This window comes from Heterocephalus glaber, unplaced genomic scaffold (assembly GCF_053883595.1).
Source record: "Heterocephalus glaber isolate CG9 unplaced genomic scaffold, H.glaber_assembly_v1.0 deba00001813, whole genome shotgun sequence".
NCBI lineage: Eukaryota > Metazoa > Chordata > Mammalia > Rodentia > Bathyergidae > Heterocephalus > Heterocephalus glaber.
Window position 1 is genome coordinate 196,092 of NW_028258484.1, and position 19,096 is coordinate 215,187.

General features: G+C 39.1%; 1 protein-coding gene across 1 annotated transcript in view; it reads right to left on the minus strand.

Moving 5' to 3' along the window:
* Positions 1-19,096, minus strand: part of LOC101710685 (multidrug and toxin extrusion protein 2-like) — a 66,739-nt gene that overhangs the window by 23,692 nt on the left and 23,951 nt on the right. The window contains exons 9-10 of the mRNA XM_004868803.3: positions 10,357-10,470; positions 8,976-9,043 (exon numbers count right to left, since the gene is read on the minus strand). Of these exons, the coding sequence (XP_004868860.2) occupies positions 8,976-9,043; positions 10,357-10,470 (182 nt within the window). The remainder of the gene's footprint in view (positions 1-8,975; positions 9,044-10,356; positions 10,471-19,096) is intronic.

Sequence of the window (19,096 nt, forward strand, 5' to 3'; positions counted from 1 at the left end):
GCCCAATTGCCCATCAGCTGGAGAGTGGATAAAGAAGATGTAGGGTTTTTTTTATAAAATGGAGTACTATTCAGCCATAAAGAATGAGAAAGTAGAGACATTTATAGTTAAATGGTTGCATTTTGAGGCCATACTCTTAAGTGAAATAAATAGGACACACGTGTAAATACTGAATAGTTTCTCTGGTGTGAAAAACTAAAAGTGTAAATAAGGATCAAAATGTATAATTGATACTGTGAAATAGGAAGAAAAGGTCTAAAGAAGTAGAGGAAGTGGGAGGGGTAGGGAAGAGGAAAGAAGGGAAAAGAAAAAATATGAGAAAAGGAAAAAAATGGAAACAAAGTCTTTGTAAATAGGGAAGGGAGGGCAAGGGAATGGAGAAAAAATAAGAACCAAGATACAGCACGTAAAGTTGCAAGATCCCAATGATGACTGTAACTGTATTGTATACCTAAAATGTACCAATAAACTTAAATTAAAAAGAAAGATCACCAGAGCTTTGAAGAAAACTGAAGTATACATCTCCCCAAAAGATCAAAATAAATAAAAGGCCGGTTGACTTCAGAGGAAATAAAATAGATGACTCAAGGGTCAGAAAAGAATGTTTAAAGATTTGATTTAGTATCCTCAGAGATAATTAAAGATAGTGTAGCATAAAAGAAGAAGAGACCTAATATGGTGGCACAAACCTATAATCCCAGCACTCTGGGAGGCTAAGGCAGGAGGATCATAAATTCAAGCCTAACCTGGACAACTTAGTGATTTAATGAGACCTTGGTTCACGGGGGAACAGGAGAAAAAAAACACCAAAAAGTTTTCCTTAATGTAAAAAAAAAGGTAAAAAATAAGAAGATTAATTTAGAGATCCAACAGATTAATCCAGAAAATCGGACTCTACCTGATAGGAAACTTAAAAAGAAAGAATAGAAAAAATTACAGAAAGAGGAGAAATTATATATATATATGTTTTTAAAAATTTCTCAGAGTTAGCCCGCGGCAGACAGGCAGGTCTGAGCACACCCTACCGAGGTCCTGAGTCACGAGGAAGACGCCGAATCATCCCACTGCAGACCGGCAGGTCTGCCCAAACCCTACCGAGGTCCCCAGTCCCGCGGAAGACGCCCAATCAGCCCGCTGCAGACAGGCAGCCACCTGATTCCAAATTACCGAGGCGCAGAGGACACCAGACCACCAGATCAAGGTACTGAGTCACACTGTTCCCAGCCCAGAGGTAGGGGCTTCTGAGCCGTCGTCCCACTGCTCCTGGTCCAGAGGAAGGGGCTTCCCGGTCACCATCCCGCCCGCTGCTCCCAGCCCACAGGAAAGGGCTTTTGGGACACCATCCCTACCGCTGCTCCCGGCCCCTATCCCACCTATCCCAGCTCAGAGGAGGTAATCCGTGCAGGTGCTAACAGCCACCTGCCCCAGTCAAATTAGAAAACACATAAATAAGTCTCAAAACCAGACTTCCAGATCACCTACAGCAACCCCAAAGGGAAATGAGATGGAACACTCTGATACTCAACCACCTGGACCCACTGAACTGGCAACAAAAGGGGATCTGGAAAAAATGAAATCAGAAATAATTTCTCAGATAACAGGAGAAATTGTACCCCTAGTGCAAGACATGATTAATAAATCTAGAGAGGAGCTGAGGAACATGATGGAATCCCAACATAAGAAACAAATGGAATCCATAAAACAGATGCAAATAGATTTCCAGGACATGAAAAACTCCATTGAAAGTCTACACAGCAGACTGAGCCAATGTGAGGACAGAATTTCAGATATAGAAGACAAGATTGCAATTAGTGACCAGGAAAAGAAAAATTGCTTCAAAATTATAAGGGAACATGAGAAATCAATCCAGCAGCTGCTAGATGATGCAAAGAAGAATAACATAAGACTGATTGGGCTCAATGAAGAAACAGGAGAGAGTGCAGATGACATAAAAAATCTCTTCACAGAAATAATGGCCGAAAACTTCCCAAGCAGGGGAAAAGAGCTTGACATACAGATAAGTGAGGCATATAGGACTCCAAATAGCCTTGATCAAAAAAAATCTACACATAGGCATATAATTGTTAAGATTCCAGAAACACAACAGAAGAACAAAGTTCTCCAAGCAGTCAGAGAAAAGAAACAAATCACATACAAAGGAAAGCCCATCAGAATCACAGCAGACTTCTCAACACAAACCATCAAGGCAAGAAGAGCTTGGAGTGACATATTCCAAGCCCTAAAAGAAAACAGCCTCCAACCCAGATTGATGTACCCTGCAAAACTATCTTTCAAAATGGATGGAGAAATAAGAGACTTTCAAAGAGCACCTTAGGAACTTCGTGAATACCAAACCAGCACTCCAAAGAATTTTACACAATATCCTAGGAACAGATGTTGAGGATCACAACCCCAGGAAGCAAAGCAGAATGAACCCATCTGGCATGACAAGAAATTAAATGGAAAGGGAGAGAACCCAACAAAAAGAAAAAGTCATGGCAATGACAAGTCAATAGGTTTCAGTTATAACCATCAATGTTAATGGTCTCAATTCACCAATCCAAAGAAATAGACTGGCAGAATGGGTCAAGAAGCAAAATCCAACAATATGCTGCATACAAGAAACACACTTAATTCAAAAGGAAACTCATAGACTGAAAGATAAAGGCTGAAAAACAATACTCCATGTGACAGGAACCCGAAAAAAAGCAGGAGTAGCTATCCTCTTGGCAGATCAAGTAGATTTCAAACCAACACTAATTAAGAGAGATGAAGAAGGACACTACATCCTTGTAAAGGGAAGAATCCAAGAGGAACAGATGACAATCATAAATATCAATGCACCAAACACTAATGCACCCAACTATATACAACAAATACTAACGGACATGAAAAGCCATATATGCTACAATTGTAGTGGGGGACCTCAACACCCCACTGTCACAAATAGATAGATCAACTAGACTAAAAATAAGTAATGAAATACTAGAACTCAATCGAACTCTTGAACAAATGAACTTAACAGATGTTTACAGAGTCTTCCACCCCACAAAATCAGAATACACATTCTTCTCAGCTGCACATGGGTCATTCTCCAAAATAGACCACATACTCACACACAGAACATGTTTAAGTAAGTGCAAAGGAATTGAAGTTATCCCCTGTATATTATCAGACCATAGTGCGATGAAATTGGAGATCCATAACAAAAGAAACTCAAAAAATTTCATAAACACGTGGAAATTGAACAACACACTTCTGAATAACCAATGGGTCACAGAGGAAATTAAAGAAGAAATCAGACAGTTCCTTCAATTAAATGACAATGACAATACAACATATCGGAATCTGTGGGACACAATGAAAGCAGTCTTACGAGGGAAATTCATAGCAGTGAATATGCATATTAGGAAAACAGAACGAGCCCAATTAAACAACCTGATGCTGAACCTCAAGCTTCTAGAAAAAGAAGAGGAGGACAACCCCAAAGCTCATACAAGGGAAGAAATTATAAAGATCAGGGCAGAAATCAATGCAATGGAGACTAAGAGAACGATACAAAAAAATCAATGAAGCCAAGAGTTGGTTCTTTGAAAGAATCAACAAAATGGGTAAACCTTTAGTCAACCTTGTCAGAAAAAGGAAAGAAAAGGCCCAAATCCATGCAATTAGGAATGAAAAGGGTGAAACTACAACAGACCCAGCAGAAATCCAGATGATCATCAATACCTACTTCCAGAACCTATATGCCAATAAGATGGACAACACAGAAGAAATGGACAGATTCCTAGATGCATATGAATTACCAAAGTTGAATGAAGAAGACCTAAAAATTCTGAACAACCCAATATCAAGCAATGAAATTGAAAATGTAATTAAAAACTTATCAACTAAGAAAAGCCTGGGCCCTGATGGCTTCACTGCTGAATTCTACAAGACATTTAGAGAGGAACTGCTGCCACTACTGTTTAAACACTTCAATGAAATTGAAAGGGAAGCAATACTCCCAAATTTATTCCTGGAAGCAAGCATCACCTTGATCCCCAAAGCAGAGAAAGACCCAACCAAAAAAGAGAACTATAGGCCAATCTCACTAATGAACATAGATGCAAAAATCCTTAATAAGATACTGGCAAACAGAATGCAGAAGATCATCAAGAAGATCATACACCCTGATCAAGTGGGATTCATCCCAGGGATGCAGGGATGGTTCAATATACGAAAATCAATTAATGTAATACACTATATCAATAGAGCCAAGGACAAAAACCATATGATTATCTCCATAGACGCAGAAAAAGCATTTGACAAAATCCAACATGCATTTATGATAAAAACCCTTCAAAAAATTGGAATAGATGGTCTCTACCTCAAACTGATAAAAGCCATCTATGAAAAACCAACAGCCAGTATCATACTAAATGGTCAAAAACTGAAATCCTTCACACTCAAATCAGGAACAAGACAAGGATGTCCACTATCACCACTCTTGTTCAATAGTGTTCTGGAAACATTAGCCACGGCAATTAGACAAGAGAAAGAAATAAAAGGAATAAAGATAGGTAATGAAGAAGTCAAATTGTCATTATTTGCAGATGACATGATACTCTATATAGAAGACCCCAAGAACTCCACCAAAAGTCTTCTAGACTTAATAACCAAATTCAGTCAAGTAGTTGGTTACAAGGTTAACACACAAAAATCAATAGCTTTCCTCTACACAAAGGACAGACTCACTGAGACAGAAATAGGGCAAATAATTCCTTTCACAATAGCATCCAAAAAACTGAAATACCTAGGAATCAACCTAATGAAAGAAATCAAAGACCTCTTCTCTGAAAACTATGGCACTCTGAAATGAGAGATTGAAGATGATATCAGAAAATGGACAGATATCCCCTGCTCCTGGGTAGGAAGGATTAATATAGTGAAAATGGCCATACTTCCAAAACTGCTATATAGATTTAATGCAATTCCAATTGAGATCCCAGCAACATACTTCATAGACCTTGAGAAAACAATCCAAAAATTCATTTGGAACAAGAAGAGACCCAGAATAGCAAAAGCAATTCTAGGTAACAGAGACATGGCAGGGGGTATCACAATCCCCAACCTGCAACTATACTACAAAGCTACTGTGATAAAAACAGCATGGTACTGGCAAAGAAACAGACTTGAGGACCAGTGGAACAGATTAGAAGATGCAGAAACAACGCCAGACACCCTCAGCCATCTCATCTTCAACAAAGGAGCCAAACACCCTCACTGGAGGAAAGATAGCCTCTTTAATAAATGGTGCTGGAAAAAGTGGGTTTCAACTTGCCAAAGATTAAAACTAGACCTATATCTCTCACCATGCACTAAACTAAAATCAAAATGGATTAAAGATCTAAATATTAAAATAGAAACTCTGAACCAGTTGGAACAGAGATTAGGTAGAACCCTTGAAGACATCGGTGTAGGAAAAGATTTTATGAACAAAACCTCAGTTGCCCGTGAACTAGCACAAACAATCAACAAATGGGATCTCTTCTTATTAAAAAGCTTCTGCACAGCAAGAGAAACCACCAGCAGTGTGAAGAGACAACCCACAATGTGGGAAAAAATCTTCACCTGCTCTTCCTCAGACAAAGATCTACTATCTCGAATCTATAAAGAACTTAAAAAGATCAGACCTCCCAAATTTAAAGACCCAATTCAAAAATGGGCATCTGAAATGAACAGACATTTCTCAGACAAAGAAGTAGAAATAGCAAATACATACATGAAAAAATGTTCAACATCACTGGTCATTCGAGAGATGCAAATGAAAACAACACTGAGATTCCACTTCACTCCAGAAAGAATGGCTGCTATCATGAAATCAACCAATAACAAATGCTGGTGGGGCTGTGGGGAAAGAGGAACCCTGCTCCACTGCTGGTGGGAGTGTAGACTGGTGCAAGCACTGTGGAAATCAGTATGGAGATACCTCAAAGAACTAGGACTGGAAATCCCATTTGACCCCGCTATTCCACTGCTGGGTATCTTCCCCAAAGAATTACAAGAATCATACTACAGTGATATATGTGCACCCATGTTCATAGCAGCGCAGTTTGTAATAGCTAAAACTTGGAAACAGCCCAAATGCCCATCACCTGGAGACTGGATCAAGAAAATGTAGTTTTTTAAGAAAATGGAGTACTACTCAGCCATAAAAAATGAGAAATTAGAGACATTTATAGCTAAGTGGATGCACATTGAGGCAATACCCTGAAGTGAAATAAATAGGATACACATGTGTAAATACTGAATAGTTTCTGTGGTGTGAGAAACTGAAAGTGTAAATAAGGACTAAATGTATAATAGGTAATGTGAAATAGGAAGAAAAGGGGCAAAGGGGAAGGAAGTGGGAGGGCTAAGGGAAAGGATAGAAGGGAATGGGATTAATATGAGAAAATGAAAAAATAGGAACAAAGTTTTTGTAAATAGGGCTGGAGGGGTTGAAGGGAGGGCTGGGCAAGGGTGAAAAACAAGAACCAAGAGAGACTATGTAAAGGTGCAAATTTCCAAGGATGAATGTCATTATATTGTATACCTAAAATGTACCAATGATTAGAATGAATTATCGATAATGTAAAATAGGAAGAAAAGGTCCAAAGGGGTAGGGGTAGTGGGAGGGGCAGGGGAAAGGAAAGAAGGGAAAGGAAAAAATGATGAGAAATGGAAAAAATGGAAATAAAGTCTTTGTAAATAGGGAAGGGTGGAGGGCGTGAAGGGAGGGCTAGGAATGGGGAAAAAATAAGAACGAAGATGCATTATATAAAGGTACAATTCCCAATGAGAAATGTAATTGTGTTGTATACCTACCATGTACCAATAAAAGAATTTAATAGAAAAAAATATTTCTCAGAGATAAAGAACATCACAAGTTCTGAAAATGCATCCCTAAGTCCCAAGCAGAAATAAAACACATCCCCAGAGAAATATATCCCTGTGAAATTTCAGAACCACATGGATAAAGAAACAAATGCTAAAACTTTCCAAGAGAAAAATCATGATGTCTACACAGGAACAAAAGCCAGATTCGGATCAGACCTTATGTAACTCTGAATGTCAGAAGACCATGGAGACCATGGCTTCAGACTTCTGAGGGAAATTATTTTGAACCTAAAATTCTACACTCAGCAAAACTATTAAACAAGAGGAAAAGGAGAATAAAGGCTCTCAAATGTGAATGGTTCATAATTTACCTGTACATAGTTTTTTGATTAAAAAAAATATTTCAAAGAATCTTAAGAAAGAGGAAGACATGGGGTCAGAGAAACTGCAGAATTAATGCATAAGGAGAACAAAAGAAATCCTGGAATGACAGCTCCATAGAACTCTAGAAAAAAATATATAAATCAGTGTACATAAGTTGAACAAGGGATCAAGGAGCCAGTAGGTGTTTAAGGAAAAACTTGGATTGATACTCAATGCTGTTTAAATACTGGATGGTCTTATAATGTGGTGAAGGCCTACACTGCTTCTGTCAACAAGAGATAAAGACTGTTAGAAATGCCAGAAACACAAATAAAAAGCTGTATAAGAAAAGTCCTGGTTTAAATATGAAACAAAGCAAAATATGATATGATTTTGACTAATCGATGAAAGCAAGGAAAAATAATTAATTTCATCTTTCCCTTGTAACAGTGTCTTTCCAGTGGGCAGGTTGTGGTGACTACAGGGACTGCCTTCCTCCCTAGATGGTCATGTCAATTGTCATTAATTATTTTCCATTCTTAAGATTTAAAAAGCAGCACATAAGCCCCTGTGATCTTATAAAATTAAAAAATTTAAATGGGCTGTGAATGTACCTCAGTGCAAAGGCCTTAGGTCCCATCTCCAGTACTGGGCGGGGGAGGGAAAGAGGGAGAAGAGAGAGGAGAAGACAGATAATGAGCACATATCCTATCTGTAGAGAGTTGGAATATTCAAGAAATATGGAAAAGTGTTCAAGCTGAACATAATTCTTCTAATTTCTCACCTCACAGTCCACAACTCTGACCACGGCCAGTCAGTTCTGCCTCCCCATGTACCTCATTCATCTACTCTCTCCCCACTCCCACCTCCATTTCTTCCCTAGCTCTAAGCCAGCTTCAACACAGCAGCAAGAATGTTTTTTTTTCCCTTCCCAGAGCCTTCAGCCCTGAGTGCTGCTTTCAGCCTCCCATTACCCTCCTCCTCACTAGCCCTCAGCAGTGCCACGTACTGTTCCACACAGAGCCTCTGCTCAGGTTACACAGCTGGCTCCCAGGCCCACTGTTCTCATCTTTCAAGCTTTAAACAACAGTGCAGAAAGACCCTGCCGGATTACCCTGTCTAAAAGGTATTCACCTCTGTTTCCATGCATCTCAGACCCTTTATAACTTTTGTGGTACTTGTCATATATATACATGAGATTTGCAATGAATACTTTTACTCATCTATTTTCTTCTTTATCTCTGTCTCCATCTCACTCGCCATCACATCCCAGTACTAACTCAAGATTTTGGTGAATGAATATACCAAGCATCTAGCTAAGTGTTTTATGTGCCATATCGCATTCAGTCGTTACCTGCAATGTAGGTATTTCTCCTACTTTTTTTTTTTTGTCCCTGGGACCAAACACAGGACCTTGTGCTTGCGAGGCAGGCACAGTGCCACTGAGCTAAATCCCCGGCCCTCTCCTACTTTTTATATGAGAAAGCTGAAGTTCAGAAAGGTTAAGTAAGGACCTCTTGTCACATAGTCAAGGAGCGGCATGGCAAGAACTCAACCCATTGTGTCTGGCCCCAACCACATATTCTCTCTACTTTGTTGTTTCTTTCTTTTTCTCTGTCTCTGTCTCTGTCTGTCTCCCTGTTTCTGTCTCTTTCTGTCTCTGTCTCTCTCTATCTCTCTCTATCTCTATCTCTATCTCTCTGCAATAACGAACACAGAGAAGGTGCCAAGACTCACCCCAGGGTTCTTACCATGTAGGCCATGGAGACCAGTTCATAAATGATTGCCTGGGCTCCAAGCTCTGTCACATTAGTCAGTCCTGAAATGCCAACACACAAAGAACACATTTCAAAAAGTGAATTAAAGCAAATATTTTCTTTATAGAATGCATTTTAAGTTAAGAGAAACCAAGAATGTCCCAGAAGCATGATCTGATGGTGAAATTCACCATCTGCTGAGGAGAACCCAGACTTCTCTTCCTAGGGAGTTGCCTCAGGCTTACTGCCCAAGCTCTACCCGCAACTCCCACCCTCTGTTCAAAGTAGAAAAAAACCAGACTCCTGGAGTTGCAGATCATTCCTAGAAAACTTAAGGTCATGTCGTTGGAGAAAAGGTGGGAGGGCAGCAGAACTCTACATACAGCAATGGAAATTACTGCAGAAACATGGGTTGTCTTGGTTACTTTTCTCATTGCTGACACCCTAAATATCTGACAAAATATCCGACACCCTAAATTAAAGGAAGAAAGGTTTATTTTGGCTCACAGTTTCGAGGTTTCAGTCAAAGCATGGGACACATGGTCTAGAGTCCAACAGCCATTGCAGTCCTTGTTCCTAAGTGAAACCTCTTGAGCTTGGTCTTTACTGGCTGCATTTCTATCAGCGTTCTGGTCTTCTTAGCTGTGACCAGAATCTTCCAACAAGTCCAGCTTAAAGCATTCCAGGCCTGCAGCCAGCATCTCTAAATCCTTCCAAACTCCTTGTGCAAGCCACTGTGAAAGGTTCCTAAAGCACATGGCCAGGTAATGTCACAGCAATGACCCCACTCTTGGTACCAAAATCCGTCTGTGCTACTTTTCTTGTTGCTGATACAAAATACCTATGCTTAACCAAACAGTGGACTAATTTAGCAATCATGCACTCTTAACCCTGGCATCACACAGCTTAATCCTAGCATCACACCCTAGAACTGGTCACCTCTGAAAAATCCTACATATGAGCACATAAGGTATTGGTGGGACATCTAGATACAAGCCATAATATAGGTCACAGCTTAAACAGATCCAAGTCAACCTGCTGTATCTGTTCAAGTCTTAAAACCTTGGCTGGAAGCCTAGCAAAAGTCAGCTAAAAGATAAGGCACCTGACAGCCTTAGGTTGGGGATGCTCTGTTCCATGGGAGAACCCTTCTCCAGTGTCCTCTCTTCCTCATTTACAAAATGAAGGAGTGCCCTAGAGCTAAACTAAAGCCTTGCCTAATTTGAATATGCTTATGGATGGCCAAGCATGTATGCCTATAATGTAAACCTTTCTTTGAGCCTGATAAAATGGAACAAGATAAGAAAGCAGAGTTAAATTTCTAGGAGACAGGACTCCTAGGCTACATGTAGGTTTCTGCTGAATGCTAACCAACCTGCCAGGAAGGTCCCGATTTCAAAGGTCCACCACTCGATGCATACCATGAACATGCTGGGAACAGCCAGGTGGATGTAGGAGCCCCACTCCTGGAAGCACTCCCTCGTCCAACCTGGATGTTAGAGAAGAAAACAAATACCAACCATTCTATCTCATCTACCCTCTTCTTCCCCCATGGCCAGAGACTAGGAATGACCTTAGTTCTCCAGAAAAATATAAAGAGGACTGGAGTTTGAGATGGCAGACACTAAACTGCCAATGTTTAGTGAAACTGAAGTACATTTATGCCCTGTCACCCACACATGCCACTCCTGGGTATAAATGGCAGAGAAATTTCTGTGCTGCTCCATAAAAAGTAAGTTGGATTCACTATGGCAAACAGTGATTGTGGGATGTGGGAGACATCAAGGAGACCTTTAGAGAAGTAAAAAATGATAGCTGCACACTAAAGTTGAAAGCAAAACACTGGTTATATATGTACATAATGGCAGTATGGATATAGTTAGTTGGGTTTTTTTGTTTTGTTTTTCCCCGGTACCGGAGATCAAACTCAGGACCCTGTGCTTTCAAAGCAGGCACAGCAGCACTGAGCTAAATCCCCAGCCCTGTCTTGTTTTTGAGAGAGGGTCTCACTATCTTGCCCAGGCTGGTCTCTAACTCCTGGGCTCAGGCAATCTTCCTGCCTCAGCCTTCTGTGTAGCTGGGACTGTCCCTCCCACTCCACCTAGCTTTGATAGATATTGTATTAAAATTGCATTCCAAAGCAACAAAATAAAAATAGATAAATTAGACTTCATCAAATTAAGAGCTTCTATGCCTCAAAAAACAGAATCAGCAGAATGAAAAGGTAGCCCATAGAATGGGAGAAAATATTTGCAAATCATATATCTAATAAGGATGTCTATATATCATAATATCTATAATATATAAATAATTTCTGCAACTCAGCAATGAAAAAAAAAAGCAGTCCAATTTAAAAACAAATACTTTGGGCTAGGAATTTAGCTCAGTAGTTCTGCCCCCTGCCTCACAATTGCAAGGTCCCGAGTTCAATCCCCAATACCAAAAAACAAAAACAAACAAACAAAACAAATACTTTGGAAAGACATCTCTCCAAAGATGATATACAAATGGACACATACATGAAGATATTAAACATCACTAATCAATAGGAAAATATAAATCAGAACTACAATGAGTTATTACCTTCTACCCATTAGAATGTCTATTATAAAAAAAATACAATAAGTGACAAAGGTTGGTAAGGATATAGAGAAACTGGAACCCTGGTATATTGTTGGTGGGAATGTAAAAAAAGTGCAGCTTTTTTACAATATGCAGGTTCCTCAAAATTAAAAATAGAATTACCAAATGACTCAGTAATTTCACTTCTGGGTATATAATCAAAAGAATTGAAATCAGTGTGTGTGTGTGTGTGTGTGTGTTTGTGTGTGTGTGTGTGTGTTTAGACATGGTCTTACTGTGTATGTAGTTCAGACTAGCCTCAAACTTGCTTTGTAGCCCAAGCTGGTCTCAAACTTGTGATCCTCCTGCCTCAGCCTCCTATGTGCTGGGATTACAGGCATGCAGCACCACACTTCACTAAAATCATTATCTTAAAGAGATATTTGTACATCCATGCTCATATCCCTTTTATTCACAATAGCTAAGGATAGAAGTAATCCAAATACCCATCAACTGATGAATGGATAAAGAAATATGGTTTATACATACAAAGAAACATTACTCAGCCTTTAAAAGGAAGGAAATCCTGATGTATGCTACAACACTGGATGAACCTCGAGGACATTTTGCTAAGTGAAATAATCCAGTCACAGAAAAAGGCCAATACTATACAATTTCAATTATATAAGATATCAAGAGTAGTCACATTCATAGAAATAAAAAGTAGGATAGTGGTAGCCAAGGGCTGAGGGGTGGGGAGGGAGGGATGGGGAGTTTAATGGGTAAAGAATTTCAGTTTCTCAAGATGAAATTTTTCTGGAGATGGACACATGTTTCCCCCAAATACCACCATCCAAAGTTAGAAACTTAATCCCCAAAGTCATGTGATAATGTTATTTGGACGTAGGATCTTTTAGAGGAGATTAGATCACAAGAGCAGAGTTCTCATGGATTAATGGACTAATGGGTTAGTGGATTAGTGGGTTATTGAGGTAATGAGTGTTATAAAAATGAGCTCTCTCTGGCACCCTTGCTCTGTCACCATGTGATGTCTTCCATCATGCTATGATAGAGGAAGAAGGCCTTCACCAGATGCTGAGAAGATGCTGGCACGATGCTCTGAGGCTTCCCAGCCTGCAGAAATTTTAGCTAAATAACCTTCTTTATTAATTATTCAGTACATAGTATTCAATGACAGCAACAGATGATTATGATGGTTGCATGATGGTGTGAATATACTTAATGCTACTAACCTGTACCCTTTAAATGGTTAGGACAGATGGTACATTCATCAATTCATTCAATAAAACTTCATTTATAAAGACAGGATGCAGGCTCATGAGGTTGCCAACCTCTGCTAAATAAAAAAGTTTATAGAAAAAAATACAAACCACAGTACTATTAGTATTTGAATATAAACATATACACAGGCAAAAAACACTGCACACTCTTCAAAGATACACATTGGAAGGGGAATAGCAAACACAGAGAAGGTGTGTTGAGGGAGGAGAATGGAAATTTTGATACAAGGGAAAATACCCTGACATGGGAGAAGAGCAATAGAAGGAATGATGCAATGACTGCCCATAAATTTTAACATGAGAAACTCAGTGCTTTGCATTAAGGGCAGGAGAGGAAGAGGGGGAGAGGTCTAGGCAGGCACTGGGCACAAGGAGGAATTTCTGTAACAAAGAACAAAGAAAAGTACCAAAAGCCAATTTGTAACTCATGTCCTGGAAGGCAACATGGTCTAGGGGGAAAAGAGTAAGCCTGGGCCCCAGCCGATTCCCCAGGTTTGGAGGTGGAATTTGAGAGGACAACACAGCAAACTAGTAGAAAAAGCCAAATGGACTGCCTGATGGCCAAGGATAGTGAGAAGGGGTACAGGATGGGAGGGTCAAGGCATAGGCTTGAGTGAGCAGGGAGAACTAGGAGCCAGGAAATCACTGTCCCTGTCTGCAAATAAAGACCAGCTGCCTGCCAACCTGTGTTGGACACAAACAAGCTTCCCCTCTCAAGCTATGAGCAGAAAGGTTTGCCACTTGCAGAAGAACCTGAAGTGCAGCCATGGTGAGGACATCCTAAGCCAAGAAGCTGGGCTTGGAGCAGATATATTTCATCAGACATGAACAGATACAACTCTTTTAAAAATGGACAGTGCGCACATGTAACTCACAGGGAGAATAACCCCTCAGAAGATGAGTACACAGACAACACCATAATGAAGTCAGTCAAAAGCTTGAGGGGACAAGTATCCATCAGAAACTTCTTAGTGAAGTTGAGTCCTAAATGTCAACATATCCCAGGTCTCATTATGCGCCAGAAAGAACCTGCTAATTACATTATGGTACAACATTGTAGCACATCAACTGAAAGGCGAAGTCCAATTTTAGAGATATTAAAATGTGAAAAAATTTGTGTCTGAGAATCAGCAAGATAGGAAATATGTTCCATGACCAAGGAAACAAACAGATAAGAAATCTAATGACAGGCTGGGGTTAGTGGTGCATCCCTGTAATCTCACTCAGGCATCTGAGGCAGGAAGATGTTAGTTCAGACCCTGCCTGGGCCACATAACAAAATCCTGTCTAAAAATAAAATAAAGGCTGGGGATGTAGTTCAGTGGCAATGTGCTTGCCTCGCATGCACAAAGCCCAGTGTTCAATCCCTAGTACTGAGAAAAAAATTCATATTTAATGAATACTGGGCTAATCTGAAATAATTTTTGTTTGTTTGTTTTCTAAGACAGGTTCCCACTATGTAGTTCAGGCTAGCCTTGAAATTTATTATATATTCAGGTTGGCCTTAAACTTGCAACAACCCTTCTGCCTCAGCCTCCCAAGTGCTGGGATTACAGGTATGTGCCACCATGCCTGGCTAAAAAAAATTTTTAAATAAGCATTCTTAAAATGTTCAAAGGCAGAAAGTTATGAAATGAGGATAAGCAGATATAAAAAGAACTAAATAAAATATTACAAATAAAAAATATAGTATTTAAAAACCTGAGTCTACTCATGAGGACACAAATCCAGAGATAATCCATGAGGGCCATTCTACAAGACAACTGGTTTATACTCTTTGAAATACTAGTGCCATAAAAAACTAAAAAGGAAAGAAAGGGTTGATAAAAAGAGCTGGAGTATAGGTCAGTGGTAGAGTGCTAAGTTGCCCAAGTTGCAATTCTGTTTTAGCCTTCTGCATAGTTGAGATTATAGGCTGGGTCCACCATACCCAGCATGTTTTTTTTTTTTAATGGGAGGGCAATTAGTTGTATAAGCACTGTGTGAATGTGTGAATATATAAAAGAATACTGATTGCTTAAAGAAAGTTAAATGGCTACTAAAGTCATCAAATCTATAAATCCACATCAAAAGCTTCCTAAACATTAAAGGGTCTGTAGATCTGGCATAATTAATTGGATTTTCAGAGGATTCAAAATACACATTTATGTTTAAAACACTACTATATTAAAATAGCTCCTCTATCACTGAAACCAAGAGGTGGAGAAAGATAAAAATAAAGATAAAAATTGAGCAAGGAAATGAAAATCACCTTGGACAGAAGGTTTAAGTTCTGCCTCCTTAGTTACTATATTAAGGGCACAGTATTTACTTATAGACAATTAGCCATCTCTGAAGAAACCATTAATCTCTCACCATTGGATGGGTTACATATAATATGAAATAACTGGACAAAAAGCTAATCTAGAGTGACTGAGAGCAGGTTAGTGGTTGCAGAAGCCAAGGGCCTGAGGATGGAATAAGACTGACTACAAACTGTCATGAGGAATCTTTCTTGGGCAACGGAAATATTCTAAAATTAGATGGTGGTAATAGCTATATAACTGCAGATTTGTAAAGAATCTCAGTGAAGCTTTTTAAAAAATGACAACTTTTCTCATTTTGATTTTGAAACAGAAGTAATCTGAAATGATTAAAAACTGTGATCTGTCAATATGCCACAGCTCCCAGCACAGAGGAGGCTTCCGGGTCAACATGCCACAGCTCCCAGTGCACAGTAGGAGGCTTCCAGGCTAATCTACCACCACTCCCAGTGCAGAGTAGGAGGCTTCCAGGCCAACCTACCGCCCCTCGCAGCACAGAGGATATGAGCCGCGTGGGCAACAGCAGCACCCCCCCCACCCCGTCAAAATGAGAAGACATGTAAACAAGTCTCAGAAACAGACTTCCAGATCACCTACAGCAACCCCAAAGGGAAATGAGATGGAACACTCTGATATTCAAGCACCTGGACTCCCTGAACTAGCAAAGAAAGAGGATCTGGAAAAAATGAAATCAGAAATAATTTCTCACATAACAGCAGAGATTGTGCCCACACTACAAGACATGATTAATAAATCTAGAGAGGACACAGATAAAAAAAAATACAGGAGCTGAGGAACATGATGAAGTCCCAACATAGGAAACAAATGGAATCCATAAAACAGATGCAAACAGATTTCCAGGAGATTAAAAATTCCATTGAAAGTCTATGCAGCAGAATGAGCCAATGGGAAGATAGAATTTCAGATACAGAAGATAAGATTGCAATTAGTGACCAGGAAAAGAAAACTTTCCTTAAAATTGTAAGGGACCACAAGAAAGCAATCCAGCAGCTGCCAGATGATGCAAAGAAGAATAACATAAGACTGATTGGAGTCAATGAAGAAACAGGAGAGAGTACAGATGACATTAAAAATCTTTTCACAGAAATGATGGCAGAAAACTTCCTAAGCAGGGGAAAAGAACTTGACATACAGATTAGGGAGGCATATAGGACTCTAGCTAGCCTTGATCAAAAAAAATGTACACATAGGCATATAATAGTTAGGATTCCAGAAATCCAACAGAAGAACAAAATTCTACAAGCAGTGAGAGAAAAGAAACAAATCACATACAAAGGAAAGCCCATCAGAATCACAGCAGGCTTCTCAATGCAAACCCTCAAGACAAGAAAAGCTTGGAGTGATGTATTTCAAGCCCTAAAGGAAAACAGCCTCCAACCCAGATTGATGTACCCTGCAAAACTATCTTTCAAAATGGATGGAGAAATAAGATACTTTCATGACAAAGAGCACCTTAGGAACTTCATGAATACCAAACCAGCACTCCAAAAAATTTTAGACAAAAATCCTAGGAAAAGACAATGAGGATCACAACCCCAGGAAGCAAAGCAGAATGAATCCACCGGGCACAAGAAATTAAAAGCAAAAGGGGAGAATCCAACAAAAAGAAAAAGTCATGACAATGATAACTCAATACGTATCAGTTATGACCATCAATGTTAATGGTCTCAACTCACTAATCAAAAGAAATAGACTGGCAGAATGGGTCAAGAAGCAAGATCTAACAATATGCTGTATACAAGAAACACACTTAATTCAAAAAGAAACTCACAGACTGAAAGTTAAAGGGTGGAAAACAATACTCCATGCAACAGGAACCCGAAAAAAAGCAGGAGTAGCTAACTTCTTTGCAGACCAAGTGGATTTCAAACCCATACTGATTAAGAGAGACAAAGAAGGACACTACATCCTTGTAAAGGGAACAATCCAAGAGGAAGAGATGACAATCATAAATATCTATGCACCAAACACTAGTGTGCCCGACTATATAAAACAAATACTAATGGACATGAAAAATCACATAAGCACTAATACAATAGTAGTAGGGGACCTCAATATGCCATTGTCACAAATAGATAGATCGACTAGACAAAAAATAAGCAACAAAATACTAGAACTCAAACTCTTGAACAAATGAACTTAACAGAGTGTTCTACCCCATAAAATTAGAATACACATTCTTTTCAGCTGCACACGGGATGTTCTCCAAAATAGACCACATAGTCACTCATAGTACGGGTTTAAGTAAGTGCAAAGGAATTAAAGTTATCCCCTGTATATTATCAGACAATAGTGAGATGAAATTGGAGATCAATAGCAAAAGAAACTGGAAAAACTTCATAAACACATGGAAATTGAACAACACACTTCTGAATAACCAGTGGGTCACAGAGGAAATTAAAGAAGAAATCAGACAGTTCCTTCAATTAAATGACAATAACAATACAACATATCAGAATCTATGGGACACAATGAAAGCAGTCTTACAAGGGAAATTAATAGCAGTGAATACTCATATTAGGAAAACAGAGCAAGCCCAATTAAACAACCTGATGCTGAACCTCAAGCTTCTAGAAAAAGAAGAGCAGGACAAACACAAAGCCCATAGAAAGGAGGAAATTATAAAGATCAGGGCAGAAATCAATGCAATGGAGACTAAGAGAATGATACAAAAAATCAACGAAGCCAAGCGTTGGTTCTTTGAAAGAATAAACAAAATTGACAAACCCTTAGCCTACCTTATCAGAAAACGGAAAGGAAAGGCCCAAATCCATGCAATTAGGAATTAGGAATGAAAAGGAAGAAATTACAATGGACCCAGCAGAAATCCAGAGGATCATCAATACCTACTTCCAGAACCTATACGCCAATAAGATGGACAACACAGAAGAAATGGACAGATTCCTACATATGTATGAATTACCAAAGGTGAACGAAGAAGACATAGAAATTCTAAACAACCCAATATCAATCAATGAAATTGAAAACATAATTAAAAACTTATCAACTAAGAAAAGCCCAGGTCCTGATGGGTTCACTGCTGAATTCTACAAGACATTTAGAGAGGAACTACTGCCACTACTGTTTAAACTCCTCAATGAAATTGAAAGGGAAGCAATACTCCTGAATTCATTCCTGGAAGCAAGCATCACCTCGATCCTCAAAGCAGAGAAAGACCCAACCTCAAAAGAAAACTATAGGCCAATCTCACTAATGAACATATATGCAAAAATCTTTAATAAGATACTGGCAAACAGAATGCAGAAGATCATCAGGAAGATCATACACCCTAAGTGGGATTAATCCCAGGGATGCAGGGATGGTTCAACATACGCAAATCAATAAATGTAATACACCATATCAATAGACCCAAGGACAAAAACTATATGATAATCTCAATAGATGCAGAAAAAGCATTTGACAAAATCCAACATGAATTTATGATAAAACCCTATAAAAACTTGGAATAGACAGTCTCTACCTCAATCTGATAAAAGCCATCTATGAAAAACCAACAGCCAATATCATACTAAATGGTCAAAAACTGAAATCCTTCACACTAAAATCAGGAACAAGACAAAAATGTCCACTATCACTACTCCTGTTCAATATAGTTTTGGAAATAGTCACAGCAATTAGACAAGAGAAAGAAATAAAAGGAATAAAAATAGGAAATGAAGAAGTCAAATTGTCATTATTTGCAGATGACATGATACTCTATATAGAAGATCCCAAGAACTCCACCAAAAGTCTTCTAGACTTAATAACCAAATTCAGTAAAGTAGCTGGATACAAGGTCAACACACAAAAATCAATAGCTTTCCTCTACACAAATGACAGACTCACTGAGACAGAAATAGGGCAAATAATTCCTTTCACAATAGCATCCAAAAAACTGAAATACCTAGGAATCAACCTGACCAAAGAA